At 36.9% G+C, this 21,745-nt stretch overlaps 2 protein-coding genes across 2 annotated transcripts in view; one reads left to right on the top strand and one right to left on the bottom strand.

The window, feature by feature from the left end:
• The window catches only part of ZNF804B (zinc finger protein 804B), a 477,650-nt gene that overhangs the window by 29,849 nt on the left and 426,056 nt on the right, over positions 1-21,745 (top strand). The window lies entirely within an intron of this gene.
• Positions 7,588-9,380, bottom strand: TEX47 (testis expressed 47). Its single transcript, XM_024755079.1, has 2 exons — positions 9,366-9,380; positions 7,588-8,443 (listed from the first exon to the last, which is right to left on the bottom strand). The coding sequence occupies exon 2, from the start codon at positions 8,347-8,349 to the stop codon at positions 7,588-7,590; it is 762 nt and encodes a 253-aa protein (XP_024610847.1). The 5' UTR covers positions 8,350-8,443; positions 9,366-9,380.

Here is a 21,745-nt window from a genome sequence, read left to right as displayed (position 1 = left end):
TGTGGGCTTTCTGTCTTGTTCCATTGATCTGTGTTTCTCTTTTTGTGCCAGTACCATATTGTCTTGATTACTATAGCTTTGTAGTATAGTCTGAAGTCACGAAGTCTGATTCCTCCAGCTCCGTTTCTTTTGATTCCTCCAGCTCCGTTTCTTTCCCTCAAGATTGCTTTGGCTATTCGGGGTCTTTTGTGTCTCCATACAAATTTTTAGATTTTTTGTTCTACTTCATTTCTCTATGTATAGTATCATGTCATCTGCAAACAGTGACAGTTTTACTTCTTCTCTTCCAATTTGTATTATTTTTATTTCTTTTTCTTCTCTGATTGCCATGGCTAGGACTTCCAAAACTATGTTGAAAAATAGTGGTGAGAGTGGACATCCTTGTCTTGCTCCTGATCTTAGAGTGAATGCTTTCAGTTTTTCACCATTGAGAATGATGTTTGCTCTAGGTTTGTCACATATGGCCTTTATTATGTTGAGGTAGGTTGCCTCTATGCCCAATTTCTGAAGAGTTTTTATCATAAATGGGTGTTGAATTTTGTCAAAAGCTTTTCCTGCATGTATTGATATGATCATATGTTTTTTCTTCTTCCATGTGGTCCTGGACTTTTGTTTCTTGGAAGATTTTTAATCCAGTTTCAATTTCATTACTTGTGATTGGTCTGTTCATATTTTCTATTTCTTCCTGGTTTAGTCGTGGAAGGTTATACCTTTCTATAAAATTGTCCATTTCTTCCAGTTTGTCCATTGTATTGACATGCAGTTGCTTCTGGTAGTCTCTTAGCATGCTTTGTATTTCTGCGGGTCTGTTGTAACTGCTCCTTTTTCATTTCTAATTTTATTGCTTTGAGTCCTCTCCCTATTTTTCTTGATGAGTCTGGGTAATGTGAATTCCACCATTCTGTCTTCCAGGTCTCTTATCTGTCCTTCTGCCTCTGTTTCTCTGCTATTGATTCCTTGTAGTGTAGTTTTCATTTCAGTTATTGTATTGTTCATCTCTGTTTGTTTATTCTTTAATTCTTCTAGGTGTTTGTTAAACATTTCTTGCATCTTCTCGATCTTTTTTCTCGATCTCCATTCTTTTTCCGAGGTTCTGGATCATCTTCACTATCATTATTCTGAATTCTTTTACTGGAAGGTTGCCTATCTCCACTTCATTTAGTTGTTTTTCTGGGGTGTTATCTTGTTCCTTCATGTGGTACATAGCTGTCTGCCTTTTCATCTTGTCTTTCTGTGAATGTGGTTTTTGTTCCACAGGCTGCAGGATTGTATTTCTTCTTGCTTCTGCTGTCTGCCTTCTGGTGGATGAGGCTATCTAAGAGGCTTGTGCAAGTTTCCTGATGGGAGGGACTGGTGTTGGGTAGAGCTGACTGTTGCTCTGGTGGGCAGAGCTTAGTAAAACTTTAATCCACTTGACTGCTGATGGGTGGGGCTGTGTTCTCTCCCTGTTGGTTGTTTGGCCTGAGGCAACCCAACACTGGAGACTACCTGGGCTCTTTGGTGGGGCTAATGGCAGTCTCTGGGAGGGCTCACACCAAGGAGTGCTTCCCAGAACTTCTGCTGCCAGTGTCCTTGTCCCCCCGGTGAGCCACAGCCACACCCTGCCTCTGCATGAGACCCTCCAACACTAGCACGTGGGTCTGGTTCAGTCTCCCCTGGGGTCACTGCTCCTTCCCCTGGGTCCCGATGCGCACACTGCTTTGTGTGTGCCCTCCAAGAGTGGAGTCTCTGTTTCCTCCAGTCCTATCGAAGTCCTGCAATCAAATTCCAGCAGGCTTCAAAGTCTGTTTCTCTTGGAATTCCTCCTCCCGTTGCTGGACCCCCAGGTTGGGAAGCCTGACGTGGGGCTCAGAACCTTCACTCCAGTGGGTGGACTTCTGTGGAATGTGTTCTCCAGTCTGTGAGTCACCCACCCAGCAGTTACGGGATTTGATTTTACTGTGATTGCGCCCCTCCTACCATCTCATTGTGGCTTGTCCTTTGTCTTCGGATGTGGGGTGTCTTTTTTGGTGAGTTCCAGTGTCTTCCTGTCGATGACTGTCCAGCAGCTAGTTGTGATTCTGGTGTTCTCATGAGAGAGAGTGAGAACCTGTCCTTCTACTCTGTCATCTTGGTTCAGGGCCCTCCATAAGGAGAATCTTGCTAAGAGAAATGAGGAAGGAAGTTAAAGTCATAAAGGCATAAAGCATGAAAATATTGGGAAACCATTAGAGAACAAAGTGTGAGAAAGGGAATGATGAGTACAGATGAGGGTGGGTAGCTTAGTGAGCAAGAATCAGAGAATCAAGGCTTTGCAGATCATGATAGAACTTTGCTTTTTATATGGAAGATGAAATGAAAGCCACTGAAGAAGTTTGATCAGAGGAATAACATTTATTAGTGTTTACTGTGTGCTGGGATCTTGCCACCATTGTTTCATGCAGTGTCCATAACCAGTCTTATAGATACTGTTAATCACAGTCATTTTGTAGATGAGGAAACTGAGGTGCAGAACGGTAAAGAAACAGATTGCATCTCTACACACTTTCAGAACCAGGTTTCAGTACAGCAATTTGATACCATAGGTGGCTCTCTTACATCTTTTGCTATACTGCCTTTAACTTTGATAGAAATATTACATAGACTAGAAGGACAGAGAGGCGGAAGAGAAGATTAGAGTGAGGGAGATCCCTAAGAATGGCACAAAAACAAGGCCAGACACTAGAAACACTTACTGTGGAAAATGAGTGGGGCCTGGATTGATTGGCTGTCAGTGAAATAAAAAGGGAGGAAATTAGGACAACGTTCAAGTTACGACTTGGCAACTGTGTGGAGAGTGGTCCATTTTACAGCAACGGGGAGTGCAGGTGGGGGAGCAGATTAAAGAGATAGTAGAGGCAAGGAATGATTCTTTCTATCCAGGACTCTTGCAGATGGAGGTGCCTGTGGAAATCCAGTCGGGTGTCTTGAAAAGGCATTATGTGAGAACTGGAGCACAGAAGGTGCTAGTAGTAGTGAAGAGAGCACTTAGAGTTAAATCCGGACCCCTAACCATGACTACAGTTAACTGTTTAAAGTGATGAAGTGGAAATAGGGGACTAGTATTACCAACTCTTGCTTTTACTGTTGGCAAAGCACTTAATGTCTTTTTCTGCACAACAGTGCGGCTGAGGGGGCAGGCAGGTAGAACAGACATTTGACAGGTACCTTTGGGCTTCTCTTTATATTTTCTTAAAAAACTATGCTCTGTATTTATTGTGTAAATCGTATCAGCAGGTAATCTGGAAATTTACATAATTGACCACAAGGGGGAGAACTCTAATTCTACATTAAGTCACTTACTAACAACATGAAATATTCTGAAAGTACTTGCTATATTCAGTTGTCGTTAAGCTGTCCCATTTCCAGTTCCTCATGGAAGCTGGGGAAATTCTGTGCTAGAGATAGGTTTCACTGAATTGAAATGCTGTTTTGTCGCGCTAAAGTTATGATAAAGTCACTAAATGTAAGAATCTGTTTGTACTAAGCAATGATTCTCCAGGAAGGAATTCAGATGCTTCTTTAATTAAAATGAAGCCAGTAGGGCTTCCCTGGTGGCTTGAGAGTCCACCTGCCGATTCAGGGGACACGGGTTCGTGCCCCGGTCCGGGAAGATCCCACATGCTGTGGAGCGGCTGGGCCCGTGAGCCATGGACGCTGAGCCTGCGCGTCCGGAGCCTGTGCTCCGCAACGGGAGAGGCCACAGCAGTGAGAGCCCCGCGTGCCGCAAAATAAAAAAAAAAAAAAAAAAAAAAAGAATGAAGACAGTACAAATTTTAAAATTCACCCCAGGAGGGTTTTTCCCTCCAAATAACATTATTTCAGTTGTCCTTCAAGAAAACTGTAACCTTCCTGGAAGTCCTTGGTTACATTGAAACAAGAACAAGATTGTCAGCATGTCAGTCTGTTGTAGAAGATATCAGTATCAAAACAAAAGGATGGGAATGGTGCTGGCCATGCCACTTAAATGTCGTATGTTCCTCAAATATATATGAGTATATGTTATATGGTCATTGTTATATGAACAGTGAATGTTGTATGTTCAGTGTTTAAATGCTCATTTTCTATTTGGTTTAACTTCTGTGCTCTGGTTTTATGTAAAGTTTCATTGTAAGAAAACGATAACCCTCATTGGGGTGAGAATTACCTTTTGAGACTTCCTAACGTTTGAGTCACATTTTTGGACTTCATCAAATTAAATTACATTTGTCAGGTATGAATATAGTATTTCTGCATTTTATCTATATACCGAAACAGACACAGCTAAATGAGTGTTGTCCCCTTTAAAGATGTGATATTGGTGAGCTCTGCAGGACTCTTAATAACGCAACTGTTACTGGAAACGTATCTGTACTTCCCCTTAGAGGCAGTGTCACACTCTTTTAATATGTTCAGTGACAGCAGATCTTCCTTTGAGAGTGAGTACAATATTTAAAAATAAACCTTTCTATGAATGAAGTTTGAATATTAAGGTCACCAATCAAATTGCAATATATATTATTTGGGGTTCAGAAAACTAGATGTAACTAAAATATTTTAACTCCCTTTGATTTATAAACCTCCTAATTTATCTGCCATTAATGAGTCACAAAATGTTTTTAGCAATGATGCTGTCACTGAAATAAATATAAACTCTCCTAAGGTGACTACTTGCATTTGAATAAACTCATTCTAGAGTGTCATTTAAATAAATAAATAAATAAGTAGTTTATTTATGCTTACTTTGTGCTTATTTTCCAATTATTTGCACAATTCATGCTTCAGGAATCCTTTAAATGTAAAGTAACAGTCTACTAAGTAAATCGGTGTTTTCATTTAGATATTTTCTATAACTTCTTCCAAAAATGACTGAGGTTTTTTTATGTTTTTTTTTCTTTGGCCAATGAATTAATTTTCTATCAGTATTTCTCACACCAGAAAGTATTATAGACCAATAGAAGTTCTATGCTAGGCAGTGTGGAGGACACACGTCTTACTTCTGCTTGTATATCCAGTGACTACCACAGTGCTTGGTGCCCTGGTAAATATTTACTGGTAGATATTTAGAAAATATTAGTTGCATAGATGAATGGATAAATAAATGATATGTACATATATCATTAAAATGTACATACAAAATTATTCTTGTTATATATTAGTGTCCCAGACTGCTGCATGAACATTCACCCAAAACTTAGTAGCTTGAATCAACAACAATAATTTTTGCTGTTCACAGATCTGCAATTTAGGCAGGGCTCAGTGGGAACAGCTCATCTGTACTCTACTCCTCCGCATGGTGTCAGCTGGTCTGGCTTGAAATCCAGGGTTGGCTGGGAGGCTAGAGCCTGGAGTCACCTGAAGGTTCACTCAGTCACATGTCCAGTGGTTATGCTGGCTGTTGCCTGGGAGTTCGGCTGGGGGTGTCATCTGGAAACCTCATTGGATTGCTCATAGCATATTGTCTAGGTTCCATTCAAGTGATCAAGGCAAAGTGCAAGGCATTTTTATGACCTTTGAGGTCACATTGGATCACTTCTGTTGTAGTGTTCATCTAGGCAGTCACAAAGGAAAGTCTGCCTGATTTCAAGGGGAGGGTATTTAGAACCCACCATGTGATGGGAGGTGTGTTGAGGTCACGTTGTAAGAAGAGCGTGTGGGATGGGATACATTGCAGTGGCCAGTTTTGGAGAATATAATGTGCCGTACTTTTATGTACTCAAATATGTAGTTTTACCTGTAAACTACTTCTGTTCATTTTAACTTTAGAAAATATTGTTCCTAAACAAAATTTACCCCGTTAAATGGATTCCATCTGGTCCAATAAACATTTTTGGTTCATTTTCTCCTTCCTGCTTTTGCTCGTCTCTGTTCCCTTAAATATGCTCATCTACCCTCCCAAACCTCTTCCTTACATACATTCAAAGACTGACTGAGGCTTACTCTCTTTCTCTTTCTTTTTTCCTTCCTTCCTTCCTTTCTTTCTATTTATTTCCTCCTCGTCTTCTTTTTCTTTTTTTGGTGGCCTGGAAAGCATTAACTCGACTCCACTCACTTTGTCACTAAACATTTACTATCAATGGGTGCGTTTTCACAGTTCAAAGAGTAAAAAGCATATTGCTGAATATTAGGCATTTGATATTTATCAAACTGATAAAATGTTTGTAAATTATATACTCTTTCTTAATTGGAAGAATTTTAATTTTCTCTAAAATATCCTTTATGTTACTAAATTTAAATGAATGGAACTTCAAGTCAGCTTAAAGTGAAAAATGTCATTCTTTTTCTAAAACTATATTACTAAATTATAAAATAGGAATGGTCTTTCCTGAAATTTGATTCTGATATGGAACAAATTATGATATTATCTACATATGACAAATTTGAGGTACATACTGAGATGGTTTTCCCCCCCCCTCAGAGAGACTGAAAATCAAATAAGCAATGAGAAATGAAGTTAAAATGATATAACAGTATTTCTTCTATTCATTCCAAAGTTGATTTCATAGGATATTGAAGCAATTTTGGATAAATATCATTGAAGTAGTAAAACATTAATATTGCTTAATTGCTTGAACAAACTAGAAAAATTTAAATAGTGCGAAAAAAGCATTAATCTTGGGTAAAGGAAGGGAGAGACCAACTTGAAATAGGTCATATAGAAATTGCATATAATTAATTGCTTTCTAGGAATTAAATTGAAGAAATAACCAATTTGTTTATCTTACATAGACTCATTTAGAAGTATGTTTCCCAAGTGAGGAGGGATCATGTCTTCTCTGGACCCTGACATATCCCTGTCATTTGGCAAGTGTCTGTCCTGTGAAGGGTGTTCAATAAATGGCTTTGCATGAAATAATACAATTACAATGCTTTCTGACAGTGTATTTTCTAGTCTTCAAAAAGCTATTGTGTTCTTTAGCTTTCTAATGTCCTCAGTATTCTTGATTATATCATCCAGAATATGTGAGCCTTGGTACAACTTTCAAATTTTAGGTTTTGTTTTCTGATTTCAGCGACCATACATAGCGAGATTACTCCCTTACTTTGTTCTTACAGTCTTTCCTGCATATTGCGACTATAATAATGATCATATCATACATCATATCATGCATCATATTTACTTTTACACATATTTGCCTCCAAGCTTAGGCTGCAAGCAACTCAAGCATTGTATATTTCCCCAAAATTTTGTGCTCTCAGAACGTAATACTTCATGGTGACAGCTGCTCATTGATGGTTGAAAGAATGAATGAGAATCTGAATCAAGTGTTTATCCTTTTTCATCTCTACTTTTCATTAAAAATTAAGTCATTTCATCAAAATGATGTTAACCTTGAGAACTTATTATGACCTTATTAAACCCCTTCATTATTGAGAATAATGTGTTGATCTTAATATTAGACCAGATAAATTTTCAAGTTTAACTCAACATACTCTGTAAAGATTAGTCTATTACCTTTGTGTAGATTGCTGTGTTGTTTCTTTCCTTTTTTAAAGAGAAAAGTAACTTTAGAAATATTTTCCTTTTATTTAAGTAGCATACATTCCTTAAGAGATTTGACTACACTGACCACATCATCTCTCTTCATCCTAGAAGCTGGAAGGAGTGGGCCATACCACCTCAGAATCCAAGGTGACATGTATTGGTTTATTATACATGTTTATGAAAGTTTCTGGGTCCATTAATTCTGCAGAATTGCATATGTACTTTATTATTTGTTCTGGAAGGAGTAATTCAGGTGCAACTTGGTGCAAATTATCGCCTGGTCCTTTAGTGCCCACTTTCACAGTCTTAAAAAGATGGAGTGCTAGTTTATGGGTTTGGATGAGAAATTCTGTCATGACCTCTTGTAGGGACAGTGACTGTGTCACATCATCAAGATACATAACTGGCGCTTTTATTACTGAAACATGCCATTGCATAAAGAGCCTTGTTGGTATATTGTGTGATGTGACTATAATTTTCATTCCTTGGATAAAAAATTCTGTTTCATCCTTTTCATGGCTAAGATAATCCAAAAGAATTTGGTAAAGAATACCATTGGAGGACTCCAGGATATGCACAATGGAATTAGGATATATGAGCAATAATCCTGTCACTGCTTCTCCTGGGTGATGTTTCAAAATTGACTGAAACAATTGTTCATAGTATTCAGCAATATCTTTTTTTTCTTTGTTTGCTGTTACCCTGGCCACTAGGAACATCCTATGAAGAAGGAGTTTCTTTAGTTGTAGTTTTTGCTTTTCTTCCTGAAATTGCAAGTAATTACTACGTGGAACTCGTGGCATTAGAAGACATTCCAGTGGAAAATTCTTTTTGTTGGTCTTTCGGGTATGGGCTGAGGAGGACATGATGAGTCCTATTTATTCTTCTAGATGATTCCAGTTTTTAGCTTATTGCAGTATTTACATTATTAGGCTACCTCTTCAGTGATGAACTCTGTTTCTTCAGGAAAAAAAAAAAGTTTACTCAGTTGATCAAATGCTTTCCAGTGTTATCAATAAACAGTGTCTTTGAAATTAAAGAGAATGTTGAAACAAGAATCAAATTATAGAGTTTTGTTTTAAAGTTTACAATGAAATAACTAACACTCACATCCTAGGGAAAAAAACTCTTCAGCAAACTGGGGGGTAGGGAGAAGATAGAACTTACTCTAGAATAAGTTTGTTATGTTGTTGTTTACATTATTATTTTCTTTTTTGATTGATAGGATATTTTTTTCTCAGTGCCCATCCTTGAATCATACACACACCAACACACACACAAAGAGGAATGTATCTGCTGATACTCACGGTAGCATTGATATTACATTAAAATGTCTTTTCATTTATGTAATGATGAATGCAGATTGTCCTTATTTGGTCAGATTTTTCTTAAAAAGGTATTTTTATGATACTTCCCCAATTTCTTTTATAAATTTAACTGGTCAATAAATTTTTTAAAAATCTGGGGCTCTCTTAACTACTAATTGACTTATTTTACCTTTACTCAGTACTCTAAAAGTTAATAGTATTGCTTGGATAATTACAGTAAACTTTTGAAGTAACTAGTTTTGGTTCTTTTTTAACTCCTATCAGTAAACCTCAGAAATGGCTCTTTTTTCTTTCTTTCCTTTTTTTGTTTTTTTTTTCGGTTGTTGCTGTAGGGGTCAGATGAAAAATTCTGTTACTTTTTTTTTTTTTTTCCGGTACGCGGGCCTCTCACTGTTGTGGTCTCTCCCGTTGCAGAGCAACAGGCTCCGGACGCACAGGCTCAGCGTCCATGGCTCACGGGCCTAGCCGCTCCACGGCATGTGGGATCTTCCCACATGTTAAGTTGCAGGTCAACTTAACATTTCTTTCTTTCTTCAAGTGCTTCTTCCTTTTACCTGTCCTCGAGGTCCTGCTTGTCCTCCATCATCACGCTTCCAACTGCCAGTGTCTTGGGTGCTCTCAGCTGTTCCGTATTCTATTCTGGTTTCCATAGTGCCCGGGCGAATCAGAATGTTGGTGCTGTTAAAGGGCCAGAGCGCACTGGCAACTCTGATAAATGGTGGACCTGGATATCTTCCTAGACGTATTCTTTTCTTTTTTCTTTTCGTCCACAATTTATAGAAAAGGAAACCAAAGCATGGATTAGTTATGTACCTTGCACACAATTCACATGTGCTCTCGACAACCTCCCTGTCTACTGAGGGTAAAGAGGTATTTATGCACTAATTAAAGACTATAAGAACACATACCAGATTCTGTGTAATGGTGACTGTTATAAGAACGTTCTTCTATAGGGTTTGGTTTTCTTAATTTAATGTAAATTTAAGTTACTTTTTATTTTATTTTTTATTTTTAAATTAATTTTTCTTTTTGGCCGCACCACACGGAATGTGGGATCATAGTTCCCTGACCAGGATGAACCTGCACCCCTTTCATTGGAAGCGCTAAGTATTAACCACTGGACCACCAGGGAAGTCCCTTAAGTTACTTTTTAGAATAAAAATTAACAATATATCTTAAAATTGCATTCACATGAGCTCTAAACCACAATTTTAAAACAAGGTTAGAAAACACCCTTATTCAATTAAAAAAATTAAACCTTAGAGTATGTTTCCTCCTCCCCCCAAAGGTTTGTGTTATCCAAACTAATGATCTGGTTTTAATAATATGCAGGGATAAATTTCCCAGAAAGTGGAGGCTAAGAGGTGATTTGATATTCCTTAATTGTGTGGTACATAAAAATTGGCTATAATTCCTCACTGTGGTTCACTTCGTCACCCCCTGAAACAATACAGTCTTTCCCAGGGTGCACAGAAACTTATCATTGCCCAGGGTAGAGATCGTTCTCACCCTCATTCCTACTGCTTTGCAGAATGTAATTATGTTGACAGCCTCCTTTATAGCCATCTCCACTCCCTTGGTTTCTATGAGTCTGTACTTTTCTGAATTTCTCCCCAAATCTTGATTTGTGGTCAAGTCCAGTTCCTTCTCACACCCAACTCTGGGCAACGCTGAGGCTCTGTAATCATCACACAGCTCCTCTGAGTCACTTTATCTCCTTGACCAATTTGCTTAGCACCATCTGTGTTTCTGTTTTGTGAGGTCAGGTGGGTGGTCCTTGATACCATGCTACTCTACAGATAGAATGATTGACATTGCTGATTGACCATGGAGTCTTTCCTGCTGAGTCCAGCTGTAGACTTCGACTGCTTCTCAATCTAAGGCTCAAGACAGATACAACTGATTTGCTGGGGTTGACAAAAAAGTAAAAAAACTGAGTTCCCATTCCAGTATTTTTTTTCTGTACAGAAGACTCCCAACTTGTAATCTTATTTACAGCTCTTCTCCTTGGATGTACCTCTACCCTTTCAAATTAAAAAATGCCAACATTGTAACTGTTGTTTTCTTTATATTTTCCTTTACAAATATCCCAATTTGTGACTCCACATTTTTCTCTCATCTCCTAGGCCAACATCCTGGGTCTTGTCTTTTCATGTTTCCTAAAAGTTACCTCCCAACTTTATTCTGTTGCTAAGTCCTTTTACTCACTTTGAAATGTATCTCGATTACCACTGCCTCCTTCATAATCCTAGCTCTTTATTTAGATTATAGTAGGAGTCTTCTACCCTCAATGTTTTCTAGTCTTTTCCACCTCACCTATTCAGCCAAGAGTATGAAACTGTAAGACCTTATGATACGTCTGCTTCATAAACTTCAGAAGATACTGGTTTTACGAAGTCTTTCTTGTTTATTTCCCTTCCATAGAATTCTGGGAGAGGGAGCTTCTGCCTTTACCAGGTCCAGAGTGATTTCTGGCACTTACTGCCAATCCACAATTATGGATTATAACAGAGAAGATGGGGACATGCAACTGCAGGGTTTATTAACACTGGCATTGATCAATGTCAGTGGGAGAATTTATAGGGCAGTGCTACCCAGAAGCTCCTTTAGAACACACAAACTTAAATTAACCTTTTATACATAGTTAAGATTCTTCCTCTTCATGACACCATTCTTAACTAAAGCACAACTGTTCTTTTTTTGCCTCTATGAAAAGGAGCTCAGTTGTGATTTTTCTCCCCATGTGTGCTTTGTGTTTTCCTTTTCTTTCATATATCTTGGTTCTTCCAATATAAACCTGATAGAAAAATGATACTCTTTCATCGTTATAATTTCCCATGTGAACCACATTAAATATCACTAAACCATCCCCTTCTTCAATAGAGTGATAACCTCTTTTTTGGTGTTGGCTTAAAACATATAAGAAACTGATATTGGCAATTTTGTATGGTTCGACCTAAAACATTTAGAAACAACGAATTTTACCACCATAGATAATAGTTTGGTCTACATTTTCCCAGTGTATTTTTCCATTTCTTGATGCATTTTTAATTACTGGGGGGCTTCTTCCAAATTTTAGTTTCACTGTCACATGGCGATCTGAAACATTTAAAGGCAACTAACCTTGTTTCCTTGCCTTTCATCAGTCGTATTTTTAAGTGTCAAGAGAAAAGTTTTGAGCAGATAGGAATAGAAAAAACACAGTCTGGTCTGTTTTTGATTGATTGGTATATGTAATTATAATCGTAGACTCTCCTTTTCATGGACACTTAGCATTTGAGTTTCCAGATGCCACAGCCCTTGTGTTTCATCTATTAAGGGTCAGCTGTTTGCCATCATGTGGTGACTCAAGTGGAAGAACTCTTCTGTCTATCCAATGAGATGAAAAGACTTCAGTGTTTCTCCTCCCAGAGAGATCTGTTTAGAGTAGATACCCAAGTTCAAACAACTAACAAGTGGCAGAGCCTGAACTAACATGTATTATACTGAGGAGTCCTCTTCCAATTATTCTATCTATCCATCGTTGTTATCCAACTTATCTCACATAAACACACAACATATATTTGTATTTCAGTTCAAGCAGTGCACCTTAATATTCGCTATATACTTCACACTCTGGTTTTATTATCTGGAGCCAAATGTTTCTGAAAAAACAGTCTTCCAGTGTCCTTTTGTCTTTGTAAGGCAGAAGGAACAGATTAAAAGATTAAATACCATTAATTGATTATTTACCATGCATTTTCTACTAGAGGTTTTTACACTTGTTAATCTTTACTACAAGCCTGTAAGGTAGATAGAAATTTTGCCAACGATTTATAATAGAGGAAACTAAAGTTATTGGGGTACATAGGTACCTTGCACACAATTCAAAAATGCTCTCAACAAACTCCCTACTCTGTCTACTGAGGGTAAGGAGAAGATGAATTGTTCCCTCTGTCTATTCATGATCACAGGGTCATTCTTTGCTCCTCTATGACATGACAATTCTTCTGGAAATGGAGGATAGCATATGGTTTGGAGAAAGTAAATTGAAAGGAAAATTCCTACATTATTCCTGTGATCCAAAAAAATTGATGTACTGTCTTTAACTTCCCATTCATTTCAGATTTATCTACACCTTTGATATGCCAGGTAATATCATAGGCACTGTAAGAAACACAAACATGAAAAACACCTGGTCCCTAATTTTAGGAGTTTAGAGTCCAGTAGGAGTGTGAGATGTCCATGAAAAAACAATAAATACCATGCAAATGTTGCTCAGTGCTTTAGAAACACTGAGGTAGAAAGGGTGGCTGGGATTTCTTAGAAACTTTAATGAGAGAGTTCATATTTGGGCACGGCCTTCAGGGAAACAGATTTGGGGAGTGGCTTTGCGAAAGTTTCTTGAATTCATTACTTCAGAATGTCAGGATGTGCATTAACAGAACTTGATTTCTACCTGGAATATCAGATCCCACTCTAACCTTTCACTTGTCCTCGTGTACTAGAAAAACAGAAAACTCTAAATCCCGTCCGCTATCTTTCTTTGTGTTTTGACATATCTAAATAATTAGTATAAGAGAATTAATGGTCTAAATAAATGGCTAATAACTTGGGTAGAACCTTTCACTAAGTGTATACATAAACTATTTTTTCTATTATTATTTTTTAATTGAAGTATAGTTGATTTATAATAGTTCAGTTACACATAAACTATTAAGTAGACAACATATACTTGATTTAGCAGAGCAAACCAGAGTGAGCTTCATTACCAAATCACTAGGTATTTTAAGACTTATAAAAAAAGAAAACTAGATTACCTTCTCCAGCATTGCTTCTTTTTGCCAAAGCATTATGGAACAGTGTTTGGTAATTATTTATCAAGGAGAATGCAGGCTAGAAATGCTTTGTTATTTAGCATAAACATTTAACATATGTCTACTCTTTGTAGAAAAATATGCCAGACACTGTGGAGACATTCTTGTGAATCAGATATTGTATCTGCACATGAAAAATTCAGTTCTCTTAGTGGAACTTAAAGTCTCCACAACTATGTTTAATACAGGGCTGGAGAGAAGAAATACTATAATAAAGACATAAACAATGGACACTGAAAACATAAATGCCAGAACAATTAAATGTGGCTGGAAGAATAAGCAAAGCCGAGCATAAAAAAAGATGTGATTCGTATGTCTGAGTGGCAGTGGGGCAGAGATGGGGATCAGGGAAGGTACAAACAAACTGTAAGCTTGAAGCGTAAAGGGCGAAGGACATACATTCACTTCATTAAGAAAATGACAATAGTCTGGTTTGGCTAGAGTGTAGTTCTCATACTGCAGAATCTGCGGGTTTGTTAAATTGCCAATTCCTGGTCTATAGCCCTAAAAGGTGTGAGTTAGTACGCTTAAAGTGAGGGCCAAGAATGTGCCTTTTTAACATGTTCTCCCAGTGGCTTTCTCTATTTCGCTTTAAGGCAAAATGGGCTGGCTTGTGGTAATTTAAACCTTGGCTATTAGAATCATCTGATGGAGAACTTTTTTAAAAGTCGGCTCCTGGTTCTTATTTAATTAGTGTGGAATGGAACTCTATATATTTGTGAAAGCCGTTCCGGGTGATTCTCTGTCTGGAGGAGAGCTGCTGGCTTAGACTCGAGGGTGAGCAAAGGAGAGAAGTGGAAGAGAAGGAAAAAGAGGAAGTTGCAGCCAGTGTTTGGAGGACCTGGACGCCATGCTCAGAGGTTTGAATTTTACTCTGTGTGTAGGAGGGAATCACGGATTTTTTGAGCACCTATAATCGTAGCTGTGTTTAGAAAGTTGCCTGTGAAGAACAGAGGAATTAGAGGTGAGGGATGCTGGGGGTAGCCAGAGCAGTTTTAAGAATTCTGTAGTTGGTGAATGAGTGCCCTTACTCTCTGCCAGTCAAAAAGTAAGTTAGTCCAACTTTTCTGGAAAGTAATTTGACGATATGGATTACAAGCTTAAAAATCTCATACTCTTTGACTAAGTAATGTGTCTTCCAGGTACATATCATAAAGAAATAAAATTATTGACAAAGATTTTAATGTAAAGATGGTTATTATAGGAATTAAAAGAGGACTTTGAAAAATTGAATAGATGTATTAATTATGTATTACTATGGTGCCTTGAAACCATTTCTGAAGAATATTTTAAATGCAGGGAAAAATGGTTATTCTCTAAAGTAAATAATATAATACACAAAATTATATGTAGCATGTGATTCTAATTTTTTTTTTAAATATAGAAACCAGAGTAGAGAGAAATCTAGCCAAATGTTAAAACTGGTGGAATTTGGTGATGATATTTGTTTTGTATATTCCAAATATTCTAAGCCTGTCTTCGTTATTGTTCTGTTCCAAAGAAGAAATTAACACTAAAAAAACCCAATAAGGCTGTGGTTGTGGTTTGATAAAAGGTAATGCACATGTTGTTCTCTTTGTGAGTCTGGGAGAGGCTAGCTTAACAGCCTCCTGATGGGTAGAACTTGCAAAATGGCAGATCCTGAATCAGGTTCAACAAGGGGTGTCTGGGCTTAATGACTGAGAGTCAAGATAAGAAGGCACAGAGATGAAAGATGGAGCAGTTATCAAGACAATGCAGGAGGCTCAGTCCAGAAAAACCTTACACGACATGAGATCTTTATATAACTAGCCTAAGGCATACTACCGAGAGAAGGATTGGTCTTTAAAGATTTTAGCCCAGTTGGATAGTTAGAATCTGAACTAAAGCAGTTGCTGAGATTGAGGAAGATATGCAAGTCATCACCAAGCTATTCATGACTTAATCAACTGTATGTGGGAGGTGAGAGATGCAAGGATTTAAAGATGACTCTGTGGGCTTGAATGTCAGTAACTGAGAGATCTACGTTTTTGCGTTCTTTTTTTTTAATACAGATGGAGGATAGAGCCCAGATTTTGGAGGAAAAATAGTTTGTATGTATTATGTTGAGTGGAGTTGCCATAGAAACATGCAGGTATAAATGCATTTAGAGTCTGGAGAACTGGAGAAGTCTGGATTGTGATGCAACTTTGATAGTCGTCTGCGTTGAGGGAAGAGTTGAAATCACCAATGTGATTGTAAGATATTGAAAGGAAAGGAGACAGTGGAGGTGGGGAAGAGTACCATGTAAACCTAATTTTAAGAAGTGGGCAAATGGGACCCAATGAAAGAGTGGCAAAACATCAGAGGTGGAGAACAAAGAAAACACAGAGCCTTGAAGGTCAATTTTGGAGAGAGGTTTAAAAGTAGATGGTAGTGATAAAATTCTAAAGAGAGGTCAGAAAGCTTGAGGACTGAGGTGACCTTCTAATGTTGGCAATTATAAGTTTCCTGGAGGCTTAAAAAAATAGATTCAAAAAAAGTACTTTGATAGTAAATTATAGAGGAGGAAGATTATAGGGTAATTATGCTTCAGTGATCCTAGGTTTTTCTCTGTTAAAAACTAGCATGCTGTGTTTTTCTAAATTGCTGTTGTGTCCAGCCATGAAGGTGAAGTCTGAGAATGGAATGCATTTATACACTTTGGAAATATTTTAAGATCATCACTTCTATACAAAGATGTTGGAGACTGCTAATAACACTGAACTCTGAGTTATGTTTACTTTTCCTCCTTTATCAGATTTATTTTCTGGTTCTTTGGCAGATGGATGGGCTCTAAAGATGTGTGGCTTACTAACACACTTGTTGTGTGCTTTGTGTCATGTGACATCGACACAACAAATCTTAGTTTTTCAAAAATCTCTGAGTAATGGAGAAGTTGCTTTCTATACACAAAGATAATTATGATTGGAGTAATCTTTATATTTTCAGTACAAGTATCTACTCTGGTCCATATAATATACTAGGACACATCATCAGTAAATTAATATCTATTTTGGTGTTTGCTTTTGGTTTAACTTTGATCAGTGTGCTGTGGGGGGTGGAGAAAAGTGAACTAATAAAAGTTTGGAGTTGGGAGGGAGCTTAGCACCACTGACAACAAATTCCTCTTACTGTTAAGGAAGACATGACACAAAGAAGCTAATTAATAATATGGCGCTCCAGTTGCTTATCTTATAGAAAGGTTGACAAAAACACATATACGTGAAATACTGAAAGAGAGAGGTAATATTTCTTACTAGAGTACTTTTCAGGAAATATGATAGATGTTTCAATGAGTAAAGTGGTGCTAGAGCTATTCAAAAAATAGTTATAGGAATCTGAATTTTGTTTTGTGCAATAGAGAACCTTTAAATGTTTTGACCCAGGGAAGTAATATGATGGGTGCCACGTTTAATGGTATTAATAATTGTATTTGAGATGTTTGGAAAGGCATGACTTTAGAGTCAGAAATACCTGCTAAAATATTGTTGTACTCCATATATATAATGAGGATTTAGGCTAGAATGAAACTTTTAAAAGCATTTCTTTTTAAAGGAAGATTATTATTAATCCAAGTCTAAGTAACCTCGTAATTTTTATTTTATGTAACCAGAGAAGCAATGTAGTAAAAACAACATAGTGAAATATTTTTAAAAATTGTCTGTGTCCTAGACATCTAAATAGATTTTCATTAATATAGCCAGCAAGCCTTTATCATCCTGCACCCTTTCCAGGCTATGATGAATTCGAAGCTCTTTTGCTCATTCTAATTCAGGAAAATTCCATATTTCTTCAGAAACTACACCCACTAACATTAGCAATTTGGGACATTTCAGAGCCTCATGGGATACTAAATATCATTGGTTTAATATATATAATTATAAGGAGCAATCACTTTATTTTTGAAGTGAGTTACAGATTACGAAAGTATACTAGGGTGACTACTTTACTTGGGAGGACAAATTCCCAGGATCTTAAGTAACATGACAGTGGGGGCAGTGTAGGCATCTGGTCCTTCATCATCATTTCTCAGTGCTAGCATCTGCTGGAGATGCATGAATGCCTCTCTGGTCCATGCCTCATCTGTTACTCTAGTTCCTTGTTTCTATGACAGGGACCTCTCAGCATATATTGCCACTGTTGACCTCAAAGAAAAACCATTTCAATATGAATACTTATCCCAGGAGGGATCCTAGGCAAAACTACACTGGACTCGGTGTGTCTTTGTGTGCTGAAATATTGATAAATAATTATGTTGTGCCTCCTTTAGCCTCGAGAAGTTCTAAGCATTACATTTTGTAAGATATTGGCTGAAATAATTAGAAGGTCTAAACTCCTAATCCAGTGATCTAGTTAGTAGAAATAATTATGATTTCCATCTGAATATTTTGTGTTCTTGTAAAACTTTAAAATTTTCAATTGGCTAACCACTTTTGTTCAGTTGTGATATACTCAGAAAAATCCAACCATCGATACAAGATGCCTAAAAGCATAACTATAAAGGCAAAATTCTCAGAATCATATAGTAAATTTTAGGGTCAAATATTAAGGTCATCTGGATCTCCCACTCCTTAGAATTTTCAACTCTTTTGGCCAAACAGCTTGAGTATTTGTTACACTTGCTGTTGTAGTAGTCTGGCCTAGTCATTGCCTGACAGGTTAAATCTCTATCTACTCCACAAAATATTGTACCTAATTACTATGGAGCCGTATTCAATGTCTATCTCGTGTGTGTGTGTAAATTTTCAGTAATAAGACAGCACTACAGTAAAAAGAAAGCATACTTTTAAACTTCAACTCTTGACTAAAGGCCTACTATGGATTCAGGCTCACAGGATTGTGGGAAGTGATATTTAATGAGTTTCCAGATGTGGAGGTAAATGGTGTGACTTGTTTGCAGTATCTCATCCTTAGTTGTAGAATTTGCCTCCAATGATATATTTAAGAACCAGGCTAGTCTTATATTTTTTATAAAGTCGTTCTCTAAGACCTATGCCTCATAAAAGGAGGAAAATTGTTCTATTGTATTGAAAAACAGTAGTGGCCTAGTACATATCATTTTTGCCTTTAAGAAACTGTGAATTAAAAAATAGTCAATAGCTTTTTTGACTGAAGACAACTTTACACTTACAACTTATACTTTTAAAAAGTGGATCTTTAGAAAAAATAAAATCTTTTCAGGGAAAACTAAAGCATACGCATGCTCTGCAAAATTTTAAAAATATGTTATCAGGTTGTGACTGCTGTTTTCTATTTGACTTATTAATTTGCTTTAAGTGGCATAATTTTACTATCATCCTTTATAGTTAAGCCATTCTTATATGGTGAAATAAAAAGGTGGGCAATGAAAGGAGCAAAAATAAGATTATGTTATGAAAAGTTAAATTAAAGAAGAAGAGATTTGTATTGGTAGGGTGATGGTAAAGTGAAATAAAGTTGAGCCACAGCATCCAGGGAGCTAGATTAAATCTTGAATGCTTTGTGTTACGTGAGTAGAAAAGAACCATCCCTCTGAATACCTGATAACGTCTGAATGGAGAGAGTGTTGCTATACAGCAGTATCTGGGATATACAATACAATCAGGGTATCTGAAGCCAGAATCTATTTATCTTAAATTAATCATTTTTCTGAGTAGGCCGATGATAATCCTGGTGCTGGATGCCAACGTCTTTTTATTCACGGCACAGATACAACTGGAGCTCTCCTAGATTGGTGAGAACTATACAATATGAAGGATTTCAGCTGTAACTCTTCTGTAAGTTTATGGACTGCTTTTTTGACATTCTTTTGGCATTGAGAATCAGTAAATAATTGTTTCTAAAATGAGCACATTTAGAGCACAATTGGGCACAATTAAGTCTATTTTACCTTTCTGCCTTCAGGAGAGTATAAACAGGGTGTTCTAAATATGAGGCAGCAGCATTGTTTCTCCTTTGCTATTAAATTCTATGGTCAAATTGGCGTTTCTATAACTGAAGGGAAAAAGACTCCACTAAGATGCTGAGCTCTCTGGGTGTTGGGACTCTGCTGTCAGTGGGAGCTATAGGGTGAGGGGCAGCATGGTGGCTGTGATACAGCTAACTTCCTATGCCCATGTGACACCACATTGCAGGCCAAGCAGTTGAGCTTGCACTTTAATTCTCTCTCTCTTCCAAAAAGTACACTGGAGAAGTGGTCTGATTCTTTTAAATAAATAAATAATAAATTTTTAAGAAGTAGAACTGATTTCCTAAGCTTTGTCAGTTAAGTGTTATATTATCAACTTGCCTGGGGTAGAAGGTAGGGTAGCAAAAAGGCAGTGACGTTTCTTTGCCCCCACACTGAACGGTTTACCAGTGATGTAACAGTCTTCTCACTCCTGCTTTCTCTCCAAATTCATGTGCATATATACATGTTCATCAGGAGAAAGACTTTAGACACTGTGACTGCTAGCTGTAAGAGAGATCTAAAATTCAGTCAAATGTTGTGGAATATATGTATATGTAGGAATTGTGGTCCTAATGGAAAGAAAGAATCTAAAAATAATTCAGAACTGAATGAAGCAGTGTCTCAACATTGTTGGATTTAATTAAATGGCATAGTTAGGATGAAAGTTAATCTAACTTAAAAATTTGGGAAGGGTATGAGTAAATCTGGAATATGGGCTGTGTCACTTTCAACGTTTTGAACTCAACCCTCGCTAAGTTACAAAGTCCCTGTTATAGACTATGGATAGGTCTCAAGGTGACCCTTAATGGCACTGACCAAAATCCAGTCAGCAGCTTGGTGAAAATCTCCAACCAACATACAGCTTCAATTGGCTGAGAAGGTAACCTCAAAACTATTTGTAGTGATATCCATTCCTTCATGGATAAAGAGCTTTTAACCTTGGAAGATTTATAATTTACAGTAGAAATATTTAGCATAGTTAAATGTTTAGCAGCAATATTTTTGTGTTAAGAAGAGATCTGTGCGTACTTGATATTTAAGAATTTCTAGTGTGTAAGAGAATTTGCCCCACCAAGTAACAGCCTAGACTTTTGATTCTATCTTAAAATGTGTAATAGAATAAATTGTTTAGATGTTTTGATTGATTCACTTTAAGTAGAAATCTTAACAAGTTACATATAGTATTGGGTCATTTAAGATTTTATATATTTATCTATAATCTATCCATCTGTTTATCTACCTATCTATTCAGTTTGTCAGACAGATAATTTTTAACGGGATAGCTTTTAAAACAAGAATTATTTTTAAAAATTGGACCAGTTATCAGTCAAAATCTTCTTATAAGTTACTATTAAAATATTTTAGACTAATAATTTGTAAATTGATCTAAAAACTTAAGGGTGAGTTAGGCTTTTAAATTTGCACCTTGAATAAATTTAATAAGCTTTCAAACCAAAGGAAACCTAGGAATGGTCTTTTCTATGCATAAAATCTTCTCTCAAGGACACAGAAACACTCTTTATTGACAACATTGATTTGTCTTCTCCCTTATCAGAATGTGAGGAGATAGCAGTCAGTACTTGCAGTTAGTTCAGAGTGAATGCCTCCTGTCCAGGTGTCCTCAGCCTCTCAGCTGTGTTGCTTCTTCTGACAGTGGAAGGTTGCCATCATTAATAATGGTGATTAGTGACCCCTCTCAGAGACCAAGGTAAAGCCGTATAAACAAAACTGAGAAGTGGCTCATATGCATTCTGGCCAGGTTTCCACTCCTTTATTATTTTATATGACCAGGTCATATACATTTCTTATAGAAAATTTTGAAGACAAAGAAAAGGAACAAGAAGATCATATTTACCTGAACATCACAATTCAAGAAGTTAACAATTATGCATATTTTGTGATTCTCTTTTTCAGTTGCAGCTGTGTGTAGTTATGTGTTTAGTTTCACATATAATAAGTTTTACTTAATATACATCACTGATGTTGTTACACACACACACACACATACATTTTTCACCCTGTGTGGTATATGGCTTTCTACGTTGCTTTTACCACTAGTAACATACTATGAATGCCTTTTAGTGTTAATAAAACATAAATAAATACAAAAGTACATTAAAAGTATATTTTAAAAACCTGTGTAAAAGTA

This window comes from Neophocaena asiaeorientalis, unplaced genomic scaffold, assembly GCF_003031525.2.
Source record: "Neophocaena asiaeorientalis asiaeorientalis breed wild unplaced genomic scaffold, Neophocaena_asiaeorientalis_V1.1 scaffold36, whole genome shotgun sequence".
NCBI classification, from domain to species: domain Eukaryota; kingdom Metazoa; phylum Chordata; class Mammalia; order Artiodactyla; family Phocoenidae; genus Neophocaena; species Neophocaena asiaeorientalis.
Note: the sequence above shows the minus strand (reverse complement) of the source record. Positions and strands in the feature narration are given on the sequence as shown.